Genomic DNA, 19,441 nt, shown 5'->3' on the forward strand with positions numbered 1-19,441 from the left:
CACACAGTTTGCACACCCTGCTGTGTAACATAAAAGTGCTGTGGTACATCTGTAATTCTCCTCAGATTGAGCCAAGATCCCCCTCCGTCGGCACGTAGACCTCAGCAGTTGTCACGTCAGAATCCCTTGAGAAACACATAATAGACTTTGCCTATACTGCACGAGTAGGACATGGCCGCAGGCAGAGTGGGTGGCATGGGAACGCCGGGAACAATCTCTCAGCAATCTCACCAAGAAATGCCTTCTAGTTGGATAATTAGACCTGCAGTCCTATGTGCCATGTATTTTTAGCTAAACTGGAGAGTGCAAGTTGCCGGGCAATTTACTGTACCTGACGAAATAGCTCTGCAGCAGCCACACACACACACACACACGCGCGTTTTATCTTATTCTTCCACCAGTCTTTCTCTTTCTCCTCATGATGCATGCATGTATGAACGTATACTGTACACATACCCCCTCGGACATCCTCCTGTCAGCATTTCTCCGGCTCTCGTTCTGCTGACTCTAACATATAATCAATGTGCTTCTACCAGAGTGACCTGTGGTTGCTTATACACTCTCTCACATAGATGAGAAGCCCCCTCTTGTTCCTCTTTTTGCATACATCCACACAATCTGCTAAAAGCTACCAGCAGCCTCCTCAACGTCACGATTGTCAGTCCGGTGATGTATGTGTGTTTTTGAGCTGCCTCATGAGTGACACGGGGAGGAAAAATTGGTCACTTCACACCCACTGTTCTCCAGCTGTTGTTTGTTCAAAACAGACTGAACGTTGGTGTTACTCAAGCTTTGGATGGCTGCACGAGCTGTGAAACGTTGCCACACTTCAAACTAAAACAGGGCGTCTTACATCATGTAGTGTCTTTTTATATGTTGCTATGATGAAAGAGGCAGAACTCACCATGTTATTGTGTGTACTTTGTTTTACCATGAAAGGATAATTTTCAAAACTTCAAGTCAATGATGAGTTTGAATAAGAAGTTCTTCTTCTCTACTTATTGGCTTTAAAAATAAATGTTTAATTTGTATTAATAATCCTGCATGTATCTGACATAACATTTGGCTAAATGAGAATGATAGTATCAACTATAACAAAATCTCTCTTCTCTTCTGTGTGTGTGTGTGTTTGTGGTGTTTCACCTGGGTGCAGATCTCAGATGCCCTTCAGGAGAGCTATGCTACATCGGCCCTGTGGCGGTTCCTCAGTCTGGGTTATGCCCTCATGCTCTGCCCCTTCATCATCGTCCTGGGGGGCATGTTCTTCCTGGCCACCGCGCTGTTTTTCCTGGATGACAGGGAGAAGGCCGAGAAACAGTGAGTGACTCAGACATTGTTTGAATAACTGGTCATTTTTCTTCTGTTATTTAGTCATTCACTCTTTAAATATTTAATAGTAGCTGCAGATGTCATCCACTGACTCCCAAAAAGCCAAACACACCACTTAAGTGCAAGCAGCAGAAAAATGGTCAAAATATTGGTTTTATTCTAAGACATAAAGGTTTTTTTTGACTCATCTGGACAGTGTTATGCTCTTTAACCCTGATACTGGGGTTAGACATGTGTCAGGGACAAGCCATGCCAATAAGGGTGCCAACCAGCAAGACTCAGAAAGGACCTTGAGCCTGAAGAAAGTCCCAGTCAGAAAAAAAAAATGCTCCAGAGCTGACACAGGCTGTTCGAGCCATCAATTCCTTTAAGTGTGCTTACTTAGACTTTACCAGCTACCGACCCTCTTATTCATGAATTCATATTTTCCTCTTTCAAACACCAAAAGACATGAACCATAGGGGCACAGTAGCTGGCCATGCCCATAAAAGGCTAAAACAAACACTCATCCTCTCTCGGATGGTGAGACATGACTTCTTGTTTCTTTCTTGACTATTTTTTCCTACTTTTTATCATAATGGCTTACTCCCTTGGTGCCGGCGCCCTCAGAAATGACTTCCTTCCTGTTGAAGATGAGGGACATTTTTAGACAGGATGGCAGTCTGATGTCTGTCTACAGTTGTCTTTTCTTTACTCTGTGGAGTTGGTTGCAGGTCGTTCCCACGCCAAAACTTCTCATTAGAACACATGTGCAAGATTTTATACAACTAAGACAGGATAAGCCTTTTTTTTTTTTTTGCTGAAAATCTGGAAAAAGAAATGTGTGAACTCTTAACTTCCCGTTTTAGTAGATTTACTGCATCTAATAATCCATGGGTCAAGCTACCACACAAGCACTCAATAACTCCTCTGTGTAATGTTGATGCACAGTTTCAAAGGGGGTCTCTTCAAAAACCCTACTGAGCTATGGACTGCGGCTTCTGTTGGGTCTGACCCAGGAAAATAAAAACAGGGGAACAAACGCAGAAACAATGACTGAAAGAAAAGTCACACTCTGCCATTGTGCCAGTAATAGATACTAGTTTGTGGTTAAAGCTATCTGACCACATTATTGCACAGAGTGGGCTGATGGCACATGTTCACTCAAACTATATCTAACCACAACCTCTTTTATGACTCTCACTCTGCTACGCTGTAGGGCCAAACTAACAGAGCCCCAGATGGAGTTAAACACTTGCAGATATGCAGTAGAGACACAGGGAGCTTATTTCTCTTTGTACTTTTCAACAAATACAATCCTAGACATGGGTTGATAGTGGGAATAGAATAGAATGGAATGGAATGCATAGTATAAAATCTGCTCTATTCCATTCTATTCCAATACTATTATTCCTGCTACTACTACTAGTACAACTACTACTGCTACTTAATTTAAGATTATACTACTATATTTGATAATAATTCAGTCTTCAAACTTTTGGTACTACTCTCTCTTTTCAGAAAAGTTCATCTTGCCTTTGTTCTCCACCACCTTTGTTCTTACCCAAAGGTGTGTTAATCATAAACCAGTTTGTGAGATACCATCCATGGATATATCCATACAGCAAACATCAGGCTGCATAGCTCACATAGTTTACTGAAGGCCTCCGCAGAGTCGTACAGATTTGTACTAAACATCCCAAAGAAGAAAAACCTCAAAGTTAAGCAACAGCAGCCGCTCTTATGTAAGAAGCTGCAAACAGCTCCTCAGGGACCAAGAAAGATGACAACATCCACAACTTTGTACAACTTAGTTTTTTTCATGACTGGGATATTTATGGTTTCCATTCACGCTATAAAGCCTCCAATTTATAAATTCCCCTCAACATTACAGGCTGCTTTCTCCCTCCTCTGAGCGTGTGTCCTCAGATACTCAGTGCTATTTCTGAAGGGAGCGGAGCCGAACGAGTTACTCACTGGAGCGCGCCGTTCTATTTCCAGCCCTGAAGAGTGCTGTATTATTTCTAGGTTGTTAGCTTTTTTTGGCTGCAGGGATGCCATTTATAGCTAGGGTTCAGTGCAAGCCCCCTCCTCCTCCTCTTCCTCCTCTCCCTTCTTTTCCTCGGTGCATTCACCCGGTCCATATTTACACTTAGTGATGTGTGAGAGCAGATCTGTCTCATCTGCTATGCCACTCTGCCCTGACAGTTCAGACTCGGTGTGGGTCAGGGCAGCCTGGAGGAGCGAAGAGTGATGACTGACAGATCAAGCAGGACAGATGGCATGTGATGAGTGAAATTGGTGAAAAGTGGCGGAAAAGAGAATAATAAATGTTTAATAATAACCTTGTATTTATAAAGCACTTTTCAAAAAACATTGTAAAAGTGCTTGGAAGAGGTAGAAGAATATTAAAAATGAGTCAGAAAGTTATTCAACTTAAAAAAACACATCTGGCCAAAAACTAGGAATTTAAAATGGAAATTAAAACTAAGTAATCAATTAAAGACTGAGGTTATTTAAGTTGACTTCAGCTTAGCAATGGAAATGGCCAACTAGTGCCTTGACTGTTTTATCTGCTTATTGCTTGGAGTAATTCCAAAAACTTGATATCCCAAGAATCCATACAACACAGGCTCAAGGTGAAATAGACCTCAGAGTTTATGAAAGTATTGAGTTGTGTAATAAATGAACTTACAAAAATATCAGACATTTTTTGACATCTGCTTAATACAACCTTACTGGTAGTCCCTTGTCTTAAATTGAGGAGTAACTTAATAGTATACCACAATTTTCTGTAAATGCATGATTATGACCTAATGAGGGAGAAAAGTGCTAAAAGTGGTGCTGCTAGACTGATCCACTTCGCTATGTATCCAGCATGCTTTGTGCATTGAAGCCATTCCTAGTTTCTTCAAGCGCCATCTTCTGAGTAAAATACAGTAACAAAATATAATATTTATCTGTGTATTTTATACGTGATCATTGGTAGCACCAGTTTGTGGGACAAAGCCTATTTTTTTGATGAAAAGCAAGGCATTAACAGTGTCTTATGAACTGAATTTCTGGCATTGGAAAAACTGCCCCCAGGAGGTCTGTTTTTCAAAGGGTTGATGTGCTTTGAAAAGATCCATCTTGTACTTTTTCAGCTTCACTAATGTCTGAACCTCTTCCTCTGTCCTCAGGTTGAGCCAGCTGTCACGACCCTCCTCCACAGTCAAGGTATGACCAGGTAAATCACCTTTTCTCTTAAACACCCTTTTTACATTGTACTGCTTTTCACATCAGCAGCTCTAACACAGTCTTAGTGGGTGATATCACAGAGACAGTCGTGGCACGTTAACATTTAGTCCGCTGTCTTCTCATCACCTGGAGAACATCATGTCATTGAAGAGGCACATAAATGAGAACAAGATGTTTTCTGGGCTTAAAGGACACTTTGACCTGAAAGGATCCTAAGCTTTATGACATTGTAAATGCGGCAGTTGATTCACAAGATGATACACAAATGATTGATCTATGATCTGTTTCCACGACACATTGTTCTCAGAGGGAGAGTCAATAAGTTCTTGGAGTTATTTGACCGACTGTCTGGCATCTTATCAAGGCCGGAGCTGCCTTCCTGCCTTTATCAGACTCTCACACACGGTGTAAAAAACCCTTCAATTATTAACTGAGGAAAGAATAGACACAATAATTTGGCAGCAAACCATCCGACTCCGCATTGTTGGACAATGGGGAACTTCTGAAGTTGGCAGTAAAGGAAAACAAGATTAAACTCTGGGTCACTGATTAGAGGAACCAGGAATGTGTTGTGACTTATCTGTAAAGGTTATCATGCAAATCCAGAAGTTCAAGGTTGTACCCCCTCCTAATTATTTCCTTCTAACCTTTTAAGGATTTTTTGTCCTCTTTGTGGAAATACTGTATGTACACAGAGAAAGAAATTAGACATCCATTTAAATACTGCAGGTTTTAATATCACCACCTTCCAATGAAGCTTGTTTTAGTGTGAAATGCATCTCAAACTAATCATTATAGGACCAATACATTCTTGTTATTTAAGTTTGTGGTTGTATTCTAAAAAAAAGGTGTTTTGCTAAGCTTTCGAAGAATTAAATATGGAAGCAAATTTGTGATCATAAGCTTGTTGAAGAGGGTTTTTCATGATAAAATTGCACCGACTTGTGAATACTTGGAAATTTAGGTGTGCTGGATTTCTAACAGGGTGTTTAGAGTTCAGCCAAGGAAGCAGGATGTTCTGCCAGTTGCATCTATGTGTAGGATTTGAAGGCAACATCTGATTTTGTGGAAAGGTTGCATGGAAGTGCAAATTTCTGCAGGCGGAAGACTGGACACTCCAAGATTCCTACAAAATAATAATAATAATAATAATAATAATAATACATTTTATTTAAAGGCGCCTTTCTCTGCACTCAAGGACACCGCACATATATATATATATATATATATATACATACACAAATTTACATTAAAGGAAACAAAATCAAAGTCAAAATGAAATCAATATAAACTAACAAAGTGGTAAGAAAAAATAGAAACAATAACAAAGTGACAGTGCAATTGGAGTCAGACGGAGTAGGTGGTTTGGAACAGATGTGTTTTGAGTTGTGATTTGAAATGGAGGAAAGAATCTGTGTTTCTGAGTTGAGGTGGCAATGAGTTCCAGAGACGGGGAGCAGAGCGGCTGAATGCTCGGCTCCCCAAAGTGGTGAGACGGGCGGAGGGGACAGACAGGTGTATGGAGGAAGAGGATCTGAGGGAGCGGGAGGGAGTGGGAACATGGAGGAGGTCGGACAGATATGGGGGGGCGAGGTTGTGGATGGTCTTGAATGTCAACAGAAGGACTTTGAACTGAATGCGGAACTGAACAGGGAGCCAGTGGAGCTGTTGGAGGACAGGAGTGATGTGGTGGATGGAGGGGGTTCGGGTAATGATCCGGGCAGCTGAATTCTGGACCAGTTGGAGTTTATGGAGGGATTTGTGAGGGAGGCCGAAGAGGAGAGAGTTGCAGTAGTCCAGACGGGAAGTGATAAGGCTGTGGACAAGGATGGCGGCTGTGTGAGGGGTGAGGGAGGGGCGGAGACGATTGATGTTACGAAGATGGAAGTAGGCAGTCCAGGTGATGTTATTGATGTGCGATTGAAAGGATAATGTGCTGTCAAGGATGACACCCAGACTCTTAACCTGGGGGGAGGGTGAGACAGAGGAGTTATCAATGGTGAGGGAGAAGCTGTTGGATTTGGAAATCCACTTTGAATCATTTTTACATTATTGGAAAAGTGTTGAATTGCACACTACTGTGTTTATCAGTATTTTTGTATCTTATCTGAGTAGTTCACTTTAACATAAAGGATGTTCTTTTGAACACACTGGAATATCTATCATAAACATTGACTATCTGTCTATTAAAACATATGACTGTTATAAAAATGTTCCTCCTCGGTGCATTCAAGGACACTCACATTTGACATTTGAGCATCGGTGGATGAAAAGCATTGTTTAAGGTCAAGCTTTATTGTGCTGTGTTGTTCAGCATTACAAAGGAATACAAAAGAATCTGAAATATAAAATATTTATCTAAGCTGGAAGAAACAGTAAAACGAAGGGTTAAGAATAAGATGAATTATGGAGGAAGGATTTAAGTTTTACTTCCATCCCCATGAAGGACAAGGAATACTAACAAATATGAGCCATAATAACTGCTCTATGTGTAATAATAATGTAGTTGATAATCAAGGTAATACATTTCAGGCAATTCTGTCTCAAGTTGTATTCTTAAAACGCTTAAAAACTAACAAACATTTTTAGGTTGGGCGACATGTGTGAAAGCAACCAGCCAAAATGTTTACCTCGACTTAACCCAGACTTTTTTATGCCAGCCCCCTGATTAATTTAATATGTGATGTGAGAACACAGCAGGAAAAATTCCAGAATATTCACAGCGAGCAATCAGGGGTGAGTAACATGTAACGGGATGAATAACATGTAACGGGATGAATAAAAACACCCAAGGATGGAGAGGGAAAATCATTTTTAGGATGAGAGTAGTGAAGATGTGTGCACATCTGTCTGTTTACAAATACAAAAGCAATCATCATAGTGTAGGTCTGTATGTGTTGTGGACATTACACAGTGAATTTTGCTGTGTGCCTTTGATGTCATGCAAGGGAAGGTTTCGTGCTGTGAGGGATATGTGTAAAAAAGCATCTTTGGAAAATTTTGGCGGCATAGCTCCTGAAAATGGTAAAATTCTGGGGTGCATATGTGAAAGAGGCTTAAGATAAAAGGCTGACATGGATGATGTGAAACTGATGTAGTTAAAATTGTTGTTTTTTGAATAGCTGTATGGTAAAATTTGTCAAAACAGCTCTAAAAGTGTAGACAGTCATTCCTACAAACAAGTAATGCATGTAGCTAGTCTACATCACCCCATAACATAGAAAGCTGCAATAGTATGATGTATCACCCATCATGAGCAACTCCAAAAGCTCTGTAACTTCATTTGCATTGTGTGCTGATGAATGGGAGCCAGTGTCTGTCGTGACGGCAGGAAATCAATCTTAAAAGTTGTCATATTCTTTGGAGAACATTCTGCAGAAATATAAATGACGCATAATTTGTAGCTAATGGGCTATAATATGCAAAACCACCAGTTTGGCCTTTTACTGTAAGTGCTGCACAGTCATTACAAGTAGCGGGGGAGACATTAGCATGCACAGCTAACGACAGGTGACATGAAAGGCTCCTGCGTGGCTGCCTCTCAGATCAGGTTTCAGGAGCAGTTTGTGAGCTCAGCCTGAGGGTTTCATCAGCTCTCTGTCACACTCAGCAGCTAAAGCTTTTTGTCCTGCTGTCAAACAGGGCTAATTATAGAGAACAGTGATTACAGCCACATGAGGTCAGAGTTGAATACGACTGAAGTGAAACATGGAGCCGCTCTGTGGTGATTGATTTCCAACATTTGTTTTGGGGGATAATTCAATCAGTGACAGGCAATATTTCCTCCCCTGGGTCTAACTCTCAGATCAATACAGTTCACAGTTCAACCACAAGTCCCAGAGGGGCAACTAGCTGAATTTAAGGAGTAGGAAGACGATACACCATGTGGCAGAATAAGAGGAAGATTTAGATTGTTGAAAGGAGTGCATGAGTCTGATGAGGATTGGAAGTGTAGGAGAGGAATTGAAAAGCAAAGGAGAAAAGACACACGACCGCCGAATAAAAGGATAAAGAGAAGCAGTAATCGCCTCAGCTGTTATACATCGCAAGCTATTAATCTCCAGTGATGCAATCCCAGACTGAGATCAGATACACTGAGATCCAATTAACTTCCTCAGCAGGAGGAAGCGACCGACGCTGACCAGACTCACCCCGCACCACATGATAACTGGAGGACATCCCGAGCTGGCTGCTGTCAAAAGATCAGCGTGAGATCTGACAGCCTAGCTTCACACTCATTTATTCTGTAATCACAATCCTGTTTTTCCCAGGAAATTAAAAAAGAAAACTCAGAGTCAGTCACGGCTGTCCGAAATGTAACTGTGACAAAGTGTTTATACAGCTGCAGGCGCATACTTTCCTACTCTTCATGTTCTCCTCCTTCAGCAAAAGCTCTGAGTCTCTGGTAAGCAGTGCAGAATGGGAGCAGAGTGACCACAGACTACACACACACATGCATGCACATACACTCACAGGGTTAGGCTCTATTTTAAACCTTAAGCTTGTAATGCATTCATAGAAACCATCAACTTGCTTAACATTTCTACAATTATATACAGATTTGAAGAGGAGGAACAAAAGCAGCAATGAACTTTGGTCTTGTGGGACCAATCACTGCAGACAGTATACAAGAAGTGGATGCAGCATCTGGTTCATAGAAACTAGTAAAACAACAATGCAGGAAAGAAAAGGTGTAAATTGAAAGCTAACTGTATTGTTTGTAACAACCAGCTGTTGTACCATAGCTACTGTAATCTAATGAGACCTGGTGGGGGGAAAAGATATATTAGATTTTCCACATATAGGATTTTTTAACCCCTAAGACAGCAGTGAAATGTTAGTACAGCTTATGAGCTTCCATCTTCAAGCTTGGCTTCACACAATAATGATCGCTGAGAATCCAAAAGCCTCTTGAACCTGTTTCTCGAAATGACCAGCAGGGGGCGACTATGGTGGTTGCAAACAGATTTTGGATGGTATGAAACCACGGACTGTATAAAAACCATAGACTGTATAAAATATGGACGTAGTATCCGTGTCTTCACCCATCTGTTCCTGAGCGCTGTTTTGAAGCCAATCGACTGCGGCAGCCATTTTGGAAATGCGGAACTCAACCAGGCAGAGTGTGACGTAAAGGGGCGGAGTTTGAGCCTCTTAACCAACAGCTATGTGTTCCCGACTGGGGGTCAAGTCAGTCATGTCCTTATTTGGGCAAAAACTCATAATCTTAATATCTTCTGAACCGCTGCGTTAGAAAAAAACTCTCCCCCCGTACAGTGTGTGCCGATAGAGAGATTAGCTTCGTAGGGCCAAGACGTTTTTTGAACCAGGCTGTAAACATGTTTATTAATGCTGCAAAGATCGTCTTTTTTGTATTGGGGTCTATGTGGTTTCCGGTGTTTCTGCAGCCAGCCTCAAGCGGATTCTCGATGAATTGCAGTTTATAACACTTCCGCATGGGCTTCATAGTTTGATACCGGAGGTTGCTGATTAAAACATGGACAGCACAACAGTTCTGCTAAAATTAAGCCAAATCTTTTAGAGCTTCCCCTGTCTCTTGTTCTACAGAGGACTGTACTGACCTAACCGATCTGATCTGTCAGTACTGATCGAAGTAGTATTTTGGCTTTACTTATTTATAATGGGATTAGATGGAAGCGCACCATCCATATTTATACAGAATCAGTGTATGAAACTAGTAGAGAAACCAATGCTACTTAGCTGTTGGTAACTCAGTAAAACCACTGCTAATGGCCTCAACTCTTAAATCCATGGCTATGTATGATATGTACAGATAACTGAATTAGACAAGTTGCTAACTTGGCCACTTGTCAGCCAAGATATACTGTACCTCATGTCATCCAAATATGGACACTTGGTTTTAAAACCAAGAAGGTTCAGTCATGATGCAGAACTTCAGGCTTCAAAAGGGGCCTGCAATAGGATATGTTGGGTTTGTTACTTTTATATCTTTACACTTTCGGCCAAACTGGAACCCTGTCAGATCTATAGGGACCTCCTGCCAGCCAAATTCAGTCATGATTGAACTCCTCCCAGGAAAAAAAAACCCACTACAAGTTGGTTTGTTTAGACTTTATTGTCTTTTCCAGACCTCTCAGAGCTCCTCTTTGTTTAAGAAGCCAGCAGTCTCAGCACAGTGACAGTGAAACTGTGAGGAGGAAAGCATTCTCACAGAAATCAAAGCCTTCCCATCTCCTAATTGTCAATGTCTGGCTGGTGTTAAGGCGGTTTAAATTCATGTTTGGCTCACCGACAAGTCAGAGTTACCAGAAACAACTGACACCAATAATTGAGGAATATGTTTCATCCTAGGGAGGATCGGATCTGCAGCTACAGAACAAAACATATTTTTGCAGAATCCTCTAATCCTCCTGTAAAGCTATTATCCCTGTTTGGATGATTTGGCTTTTTATTGTTCTCTCAAACACACCTGTGTGTCTGCAGGTGTGATGATGCAGGAGTGTGTGCATGGATAAATGTGGTTTGGAGTGTGAGGCACACTCGCTCTGAGCTCGAGCCCCCTGCACTAATCCCGCTGTAGCTGCAGTAGTATCTCGTGTACTGGAGCATTCAGGGCAGCCTGATGACAGACCACAACAAACAACAGGACGCATCGCTCTCGCTCCAAACCAATCACAAGGGATCTGAAGCCTGGAACCATGAAGGCTTAATAGTCTCAAGCTAGAGTGTAGTTCTCCCCTTTGGTGCTGCAGTTTTCCACATATGAACTTTGTTTATTAGTGTTTTACAGCTGGAAGAGATTAAAGAAGTCAGAAAAAGTCATGAGCTTGTAAAATGATTCATCTAATTGATCTATTTCATGAATTATTTATTGAGAATCTTGCTCCTTTTGAGGGTATCCATTTCACAATATGTTTAACTTATCAAGTAATTCAGTGAGAAACTTTCACTTATATACATCACCTGATGTGTAAAGTAACATAAGCATAATATATATGTTGGTGATTGTATCTCATACACAAAAAAATCAACTTATTAAACCTGAAATTATTTTTCATTGCTAACAATAATCTAACAACCAAACATTTAATAATGTAAACCTGAGAGCAGCCTTTCCATATAATAGTGCATGTACGTACCTCTAGGTTCATTTTGATGACAACCGTTTGTAATTTGAAAAGTTGTGTGTTTAAACGTCTAAACATCTTTTGATTGCAACCCATGCAGTCTCCCCAGTGGCCATTGGATGAATGCATTTCTAAAACTAGAGGCTAAGTCCACTTCTTACGGACAATATACAGTACCAATTTGATGGTGATAGTACCACCGTAGTGTAAAATAACAAATACAACAATAAAAAGAGATAACAGAATATGATTATATGAAATACTTAATAAACAAAACATCTACACAAAATGTCCATCACTGAGTTTATAGGCCAAAGGATAATTTGATTCAATGTCCTCGAACAAACTGGACAGTCTCAACACTAACATAATTCAAATGAAAATACAAATAAACACATGAGAATATTAAGCGATCAGTAACTGACGAGTGTAAGGGCCTGTGTCCATCGACTGCATTTTCTTTTCTTTCTTACCGCTCAGCTTCCTAAAAACAAACTTTCCCTCAGCATCAGCTGTTTTGTGTTGCTGTGCTCTCAATAGAAAAAAGTTTATAAATCAATATTACTTATCCATCACTGACCAATCAAAGTCAAGAAGAGGAGGGTCTCCTGACATCCGCCTCATCAACAGCAATGGCTGAGATCCGTTCAATTTTCATACAATTTTCATAACCTAGCAACAGTGAAACGCCAGTGAGAAATGCTCTGAAATTTAGGTTTTTGGCACTGCCAGTACAAATACATGCTTGTCGTAAGCCCAGGCCCTATCAGTGACGTAATATTTTGGTAATCTGTATTTTTGAGAAAGCTTACTGAATGCCTCAGAAACATGGTTTCAATAGGAAAATCCTTTGCCTCATGGATCTTTATGTATATGTTTAGTTAAATATTTGATATGTACACTCTGGCTTTTAAGATAAAGCCCCGTTTTAAATCTGACAGCAGCTGTGTGGTACTGAAGCTTACAGCTTGCTGTTTCTTAGATCGGGGGGGTCTGCATTAAACAAACTGTTTATGTGTCGGTATGCAGGAAATATTTAGGTCACAGGCTGGTCATGGTGTTATCAGGAAGGTCCTAACAGATGGCCCAGGAGCTTTCAACCTCAACATTAATTACATGAGAATGTCCTGTGGTGTGGCTGCACTCAAACTGTTTCCTCCCCTCCCTCTCTCCCTCTCTCTCTCTTTCTCTCTCCTCCTTTCTCTTATTTAGGTAACAGACCATTTAGGAGCCGTGTGAAGGAGCAACCAAACTCAATAAGGATGACAAGATGGAGATATAAACCGAGGGCAGCTGATCCACGTCTTTATAGCCACGCCCAAGTTCACATCACCGCTGCCACCTCCATGATCATCCTCCTCCTCCCACTTCTCCTCCTCCTTCTGGCTCCTGCTGCTCTTCCTTTAAGCTCATGGAGGCCGCTCAGAACTGGAATGAGGGAGCGTCTTGCCCCTCCTTGAAACGCCTCCGAATCACAGGCTGTGTCTTGAAGTCGCACAGCGGTGTGCTGAACAACTGCTGGTGTCCTCTTCACCTCTGTCTCCATCTGACAGGATCCACTGAACCTTCCTGGGAGGAGGTGGTACCGGCCCCCCCCAGCCCCCGTGACTCCCTGATGCCATACTACTGAATGCTGACCATGAACCTGCCCTGTCTGTCTGTCTGTCTGTCTGTCTCCTCTGTGTCCTCTGTGTCCGTCTGTCTGTCTGTAACATCGGCTGTCGATCCGCACCAAGTGCCATGGCGTCATTACATTCCTTCAGACTTTGCACTGACCTCATACAACCCTCATGACTTCCATCTCAGACTGTGTTTACATGCACATTATAATCCAGCTTCTTGTTATGAATTCCGTTTGATTAAGCTGCTTATATTAGCAGCAGGACAGAAGAAGTGTCATTTTTAAACTGTATTCATGAAGCTCCACTTTTTGTTTTACTTGCACAAATTTATCCTCAAAATGAACAAAATAAGCTGTTAAATTCCCATAAATTCTGGCCTTACTCTAAAGAGCATACTGCAGAGATTTCAGTATCAGATTCTCCTGCATATCCTGATGGGAAGTATTTACAACGTGAATTCCAAACCTCTTTACATGATAGATGCGGGCTGTTTCCGAAATCGCCTACTATACTAGCAGTACGTACTGATATGTCCAAAATTCAGTATGTAGTAAGTAGTATGTGAACAAGAGCAAAATCTGCAGTATGCCAAAACTCCCCGGATGTCTACTGATTCGGGAAAATATCTCAGTATGCATTGGACCAGTCTGCCTCGCGTACTGTTTCCCATAATGCACAGCGCTCGTTCTGCTTTTTCTTTTTCCTCATTTTTTGACGGGAGGAAATCCGTTTTTGGGTGCTGTGAAAGTTATCAAATTACATATAAACCACTTCCTAACTTTTTAAATCATAAATGGATGCTAAATAAGCATTTTATTTATCGGCTTCACCGTTGTTTACTTCCGCTTTCCAAAACCGGAAATCCAGCGAAGTCTGGCTCAGCATGCTGCATGACAGATCGGACAGAACAGTCATACTACATACTAAATTCAAACGCAGTATGTAGTAGGCAATACCTACTGCCTACTACATTAGTAAGTAGTATGTAGCAGGCCGTTTCGGAAACAGCCGCAGTTTACGCCTAACAAATCTGATCCCTATCCCCTTGTGCATGTAAACACAGCTGTCAACCAAGAGCCAAATAGTGTTACTGTCCAGCGGTCAGTGAATCAGCCTTAAGAATTCGAGCTTTCACATCATCTGCTGTTTCTTTTGACCCCTCATGTGTGTTTTACTTTTAGCTTTTAGCACTTAAATCAGCGCAGACAGCACCAGAGAGCATGACAGAGTAGAGAGATTTCTGCACACTAGTTTTCATCACAAGGTTTCTTGTGAATTTTTTAATCTTTTTTTTTTTGTTGTGATGTTTGATTTGAAACTGGAGGTTTCTGCCTATGATTGTTTCAGAAGGATTATGATGCAATCTTGGCGACCTTGAAGCAGACACTGGAATATATATTTTATTATTTATATTGTATATGCTTTTCCCAAGAGTTAATGCTACTCTTTGACTTTTGATTTTGTGTAGAAGCAATAGAAACATTTTTAAAAGGAAACCAACCTTTTTTGTACACACTGCCTTATCAGTGAGCAATGTTTCCCTTTAAAGAGGGGAGCTCCCTGATGGTTGGTTTTAAATTTCTGGACACATCACCCACACAGAGACAGAGTCGCCTTTAATGATGGACTCCACTCCAGTCCCCACCGGTTACAATAACAGCCATTGTGAAAAGAGACCTGTTCCCCTCACAGTTGTAGATATCCCATTCCACATTTGAAAGAAAGCTTTGAGTCACAATTATCGGTTTATTTTGGAGAGAAATCAAAATCCCAGACAGGAACAGGAAATTCCTCAGCCTCAGGTTAGACTGATGGAGGGGCCTCATTATAGTTGATAACGGATAAGAGAGGAATCCCCCTTTGAAACCAGATCAGCAGGGTCTCAGATCTCCCTACAGGATACCAGAGTCCCCCTAACATAAGAATGAACATGCAAAATGTGCAGAAGACACATCAGAGCATCATAGACACATTTGATGCATTAATTACATTCTAGTAGTTGCAATTACATTCATAAGAAAAATATAAAACACTCCAAAAGAGAAAAGTCTAAACTTCCTAGTTGCTTGTACAAAAAACTTTAATTTTAAGCTACCTTGAAGGGAGTTTTTTTAGTCTTGATACAGTTTTAGAGAAACCTTGAAGCCTCTAATGGAGTCAAAGGTTTTAAAACTTGTGCATTAAAGGGAAAGAAAGCACTTTGCAGACCTCAGAGAAAACAGCAGGAGGAGGAGGAGGAGGAGGAGGAGGGTGGTGGTGGTCTGACCTCAGCAGAGGGAATAAAGGGAGACGTTGAGGTAGTTCTCGTAGCATTGATGTGTGAGCATGACTCACCGGCTGTGTGTGGGGTGCTGTGTGGGCTGTGTCCTTGATACAGATCATTAGCTTTAGCTTCTCTCTCAGTGCGTGGAGCTCTCTGAATGTGACTCTGTCCAACCTGACGTGTTTACACACCTACACCTTCTTAATGAACTAAGCTTCTTACCTTCCTTTATCGACTTTTTAATGTCACCAAATGAGTTTTTTTATAACTACAATAGAGATATATAAAGCTATATCACGCAGCAACTTTAATATATTGTAAATGATGGCTTGGATGCAATGTATTTATTTGTTTGTTATCATAATGAAGAATAATCTATAAAGGGAAGTTTAATGTTTGAGCATACTACACTTTGCTGTTGTCATTGGGTTTAGAAATGTTCCTCCTTTTGTGTCACAGCAAAACAACACAATACCTTTTTACATCATCAAGATTCACCCTGTTTACTGTGATTATAAATTGGACTTCTACGGTGGCCTAGATGGGCAAACACACTGCAACTGCTCAAAGATATACATTAAGGGAAGCTGGGTACAAATTCAGAAATGAAGCCAATGCAGAACCAAGTAAAAAAAAATAAAAAATACAAAAACAAAATTCACTTCTATTCAGTGCCCCCTTTGGGAGATATTGATTGGGTTCTAGGGTTTGTTTGTTTGTTGATGATGCACATGTTTTGGTATTTTTAGGACATTTTCTAATTTGCAGCATGTTTCCATTGTTGCATTTCTTTAATTTTTTTTTTTCACTTATTGTAATTTGCAGCCCATTTCCCCCCATGCAAAATCTTGATCGTTGCAGCTTATTTGCCCTCATCCGCCACCGTAGACTTCTCAAACATAAAACACACAAAAGGAATGATGCAATATGATTGTTTTAAACAACCGATTGCTGTCATGTTGAGGGTGCAGTATGTTTGCATTCATTTTTGTAGCTCTTGTAAGTAAATGTATTTTATTATTATTTCTTAAGAACAACTGATAAAACCATTTTGCACACGTATTGTTCAGGGATTTATTTGAATCATCAACTTCAAAGCCTCTGAAGCAGAGGCCTGTCACTTCATGCTCACAGTAAGTGCTGACATTTTGTCATCTTTCAGAAGAAGGGACGTTGGCTCTGGTCAGATGGGTCATGAATCGAGTCTCACTTTGCCAAAATTTAGACGATTTAGCACCAATCCTTTAGGAGTATAAGTCTGTGTGTTGAGTAATTCTGTGTTAATAATCACTGAAGTGATGTATTGAAAATGTGCTATCTCTTGTCATACAAGAATCATGTATAAAGAAGCCTTTTTCTGATGTTAAGCAGAAAATAGAGGTTTATTTTTATTTTTAGAGCAAGTAAATACAAAAGAGAGGTGTTTGAGAAATCAAAGGATATTATACTAGAACTGAACTGTGATAGAAAATGTACATGTCTGTAAATCAAATAAACTTATTTAATCACTTCATATCACTGTGTCGTTTGTTCCTCTTCGTTCTGATTCACTGTCATCACGTCAAAACTTATCAACATCCACGAGTGCCTGAAACCAAGTTTCAAATTTCCTCTTTGTCAAAGGAGACTTCCAAACACAGAGAGCGAGGGTTCAAATGTAGTTAGTTCAGTTTTATGTTAATGTCTGCATACAAGCTATCTGGAAATATTCTGGTGTAACTTTAAAATTTGTGACGTGATAGATGTGAATTTAAACTAGTTTTTCTAGCAAGAGCACAAAAAAATTAAAGGTGCAGTCCGTAGTTTTTAGCGGCATTTAGCAAAACAGACTCAGTAAAGATTTAGTATATTTATCAGTATGTTTAAATTAGGGTATAATTACCTGATGATACACATTGATGTGTTTTCTTTGACTTAGAATCAGCCTTTTACATCTACATAAGGAGCAGGTCCACTTCCACAGAGGCCACCATCTTGCTCATCTACAGTAACAGTTAATTTTGTGTGTGTGTTGGGGGGTGTATGCCTTTATTGAGTGATAGGACAGTGATAGGTTGGGAATCAGTAAAGACAGAGTGGGGAGTGCAGTGGTGGTTCTAGACCAATTTTACTGGAGGGGCCAGGCTGGGGCCAAGCTTGTTATCAGAGGGACACATTCAACCCTGACAAAAGAGACTGAGAAGGGCGAGGACCTGTTGAGCACAAACTGGCAAAACATCAGTGCATCCCTATATACTAGACATATATACTACTGTGTACTATATCAAAATGCAGACTGACAGCAGCTGTTTGGCTGTTTACACTCAACATGAGTCCCTTAGCGCTCAAAGCATTTTTTATTGTATAATATTTGTTTGGTGTGGAGGGGGGTTTTACACTGGCCCCTGTTGGCCCCTCCCCAGAACCACCACTGGGGGAGTGCTGCAAAGGGCCACAGGTTGGAGCCACGCAACCCACTTTGAGGTCTTTAGTCTCTGTGTATAGGCAGTGTGATTTAATCTCTAAGCCAAGCCGATGCCTAATGAGCTGTTCTCAGTAGTTTTCTGAGATATGAATTTTATCAGGTGGACTAAATTCACATCAAACATTTGATTTTCAACCAGAGATGCACTGATCGTCAATCTGCTGATTTTCAGCCTGTTCAGCTGTGACCGTGACCCGTCCTCTCAAGTGTAGCTGATTCTGTTACATGTTCAATGTCATATTCACAGTGATGCAAAGTTTAATGCAATAGCACCAACATAATGTGCCATCAGCGAGGACATTAGGTTCCCATCAGCACAGTCAAAAAAAACCTTAGTTGACTGAAGGTTAAAGAAAGACCATTTCCTGGCACAATTATTTTGTCCAGTCATGAAACAAAATGTGTGGACTTTACATTTGTCATGTTTGATTCTAAAAATATTCACTTTGTAATGTGTATTTGAAATAAAACTACTTTGACTGTACATGTAACAAAATGTCAATAACTGTATCTTCTTAGGATTTGTTGCTTCACAACAATCTGGTATTTTTGTACTTTACTCATGAGTGTAAAGTTATCTGCTGTTATAATACTGAGCTATTCAATTTCTTTAGCTCCATTACAGGGAAGATTTAAGAGGATGATTCAAGTTAAATGTATTACATTGATACATGCATGCTTTCAGTTAAAAACACACCACTTTGGATAACAGGATACCATTCTTCCTCCTCGTCTCCTCTTTGCAGAGTCTCACAAAGACTTGATTTTTATCGCAACAGGAGAAGGCCAGAGTCAGTCTGTGAATGAACCACTGTATTGTTCAGGTGCAGTGAGGCGGGCCTCTGTGAGACTCAGTTTGTAGAGTAATCTCCAGTCTCCAGAGCAATGTACAGACGCACTGACACATCACAGACAGACATAGGGCTTCATCAGAAAAAAAAATACATAATATTTACCTTCACAGGAAGAGAGGAAGTCCACAGCTGAAGGCCCTATGTGTGCACACGCTCATTAGAAAGGGCAGTTACAGAACAGAGGCTAATAGCACTAATGGACTTGTCTATGACAGAGCTGCACCAACACAAAGAGTAAGTACAGAGTGTGTCTGTGACAAAAGAAGACTGAAGATGTTGGACGTGAAGCCTTTAATTAAGCAGAGCTTCATTTTCCTGGTACTTTGAGGAGAGAAGATTATAGAGTAGCTAGAAGAGGCTCAAAGTGGAGAATTAGTGTTTGACCCACAGAAACCAACACCCTTTCCCACAGTCAGCCCAACACGAACCCCAAAAGTCAGACGCTCCTGTCTCAGAGTCAACACACCTAGTCATGCAGCGTGCAGGAAACAGTCGGGCGTCGGCAGGAAAAGGGTAGCCATTCTAGCCAGCGCTGGAATTTCCATTTGCACTTAAACTCACAGAGGACAAACTCTGTGCGA

General features: G+C 40.8%; 1 protein-coding gene across 2 annotated transcripts in view; it reads left to right on the forward strand.

Annotated features, from left to right (window-relative positions):
* The window catches only part of spns2 (spinster homolog 2 (Drosophila)), a 90,909-nt gene extending 73,854 nt beyond the window's left edge, over positions 1 to 17,055 (forward strand). Inside the window, exons 11-13 of one of the 2 annotated variants that reach the window (XM_034682932.1) lie at positions 1,154 to 1,317; positions 4,491 to 4,537; positions 12,870 to 17,055. In XM_034682932.1, coding sequence (XP_034538823.1) covers positions 1,154 to 1,317; positions 4,491 to 4,533 — 207 coding nt within the window. In that variant the 3' untranslated portion in view covers positions 4,534 to 4,537; positions 12,870 to 17,055. The remainder of the gene's footprint in view (positions 1 to 1,153; positions 1,318 to 4,490; positions 4,538 to 12,869) is intronic. The other variant, XM_034682931.1, reaches the window with a different exon arrangement.
* The last annotated feature ends 2,386 nt before the right edge of the window (positions 17,056 to 19,441 follow it).

Source organism: Notolabrus celidotus, chromosome 5, assembly GCF_009762535.1.
Source record: "Notolabrus celidotus isolate fNotCel1 chromosome 5, fNotCel1.pri, whole genome shotgun sequence".
NCBI lineage: Eukaryota > Metazoa > Chordata > Actinopteri > Labriformes > Labridae > Notolabrus > Notolabrus celidotus.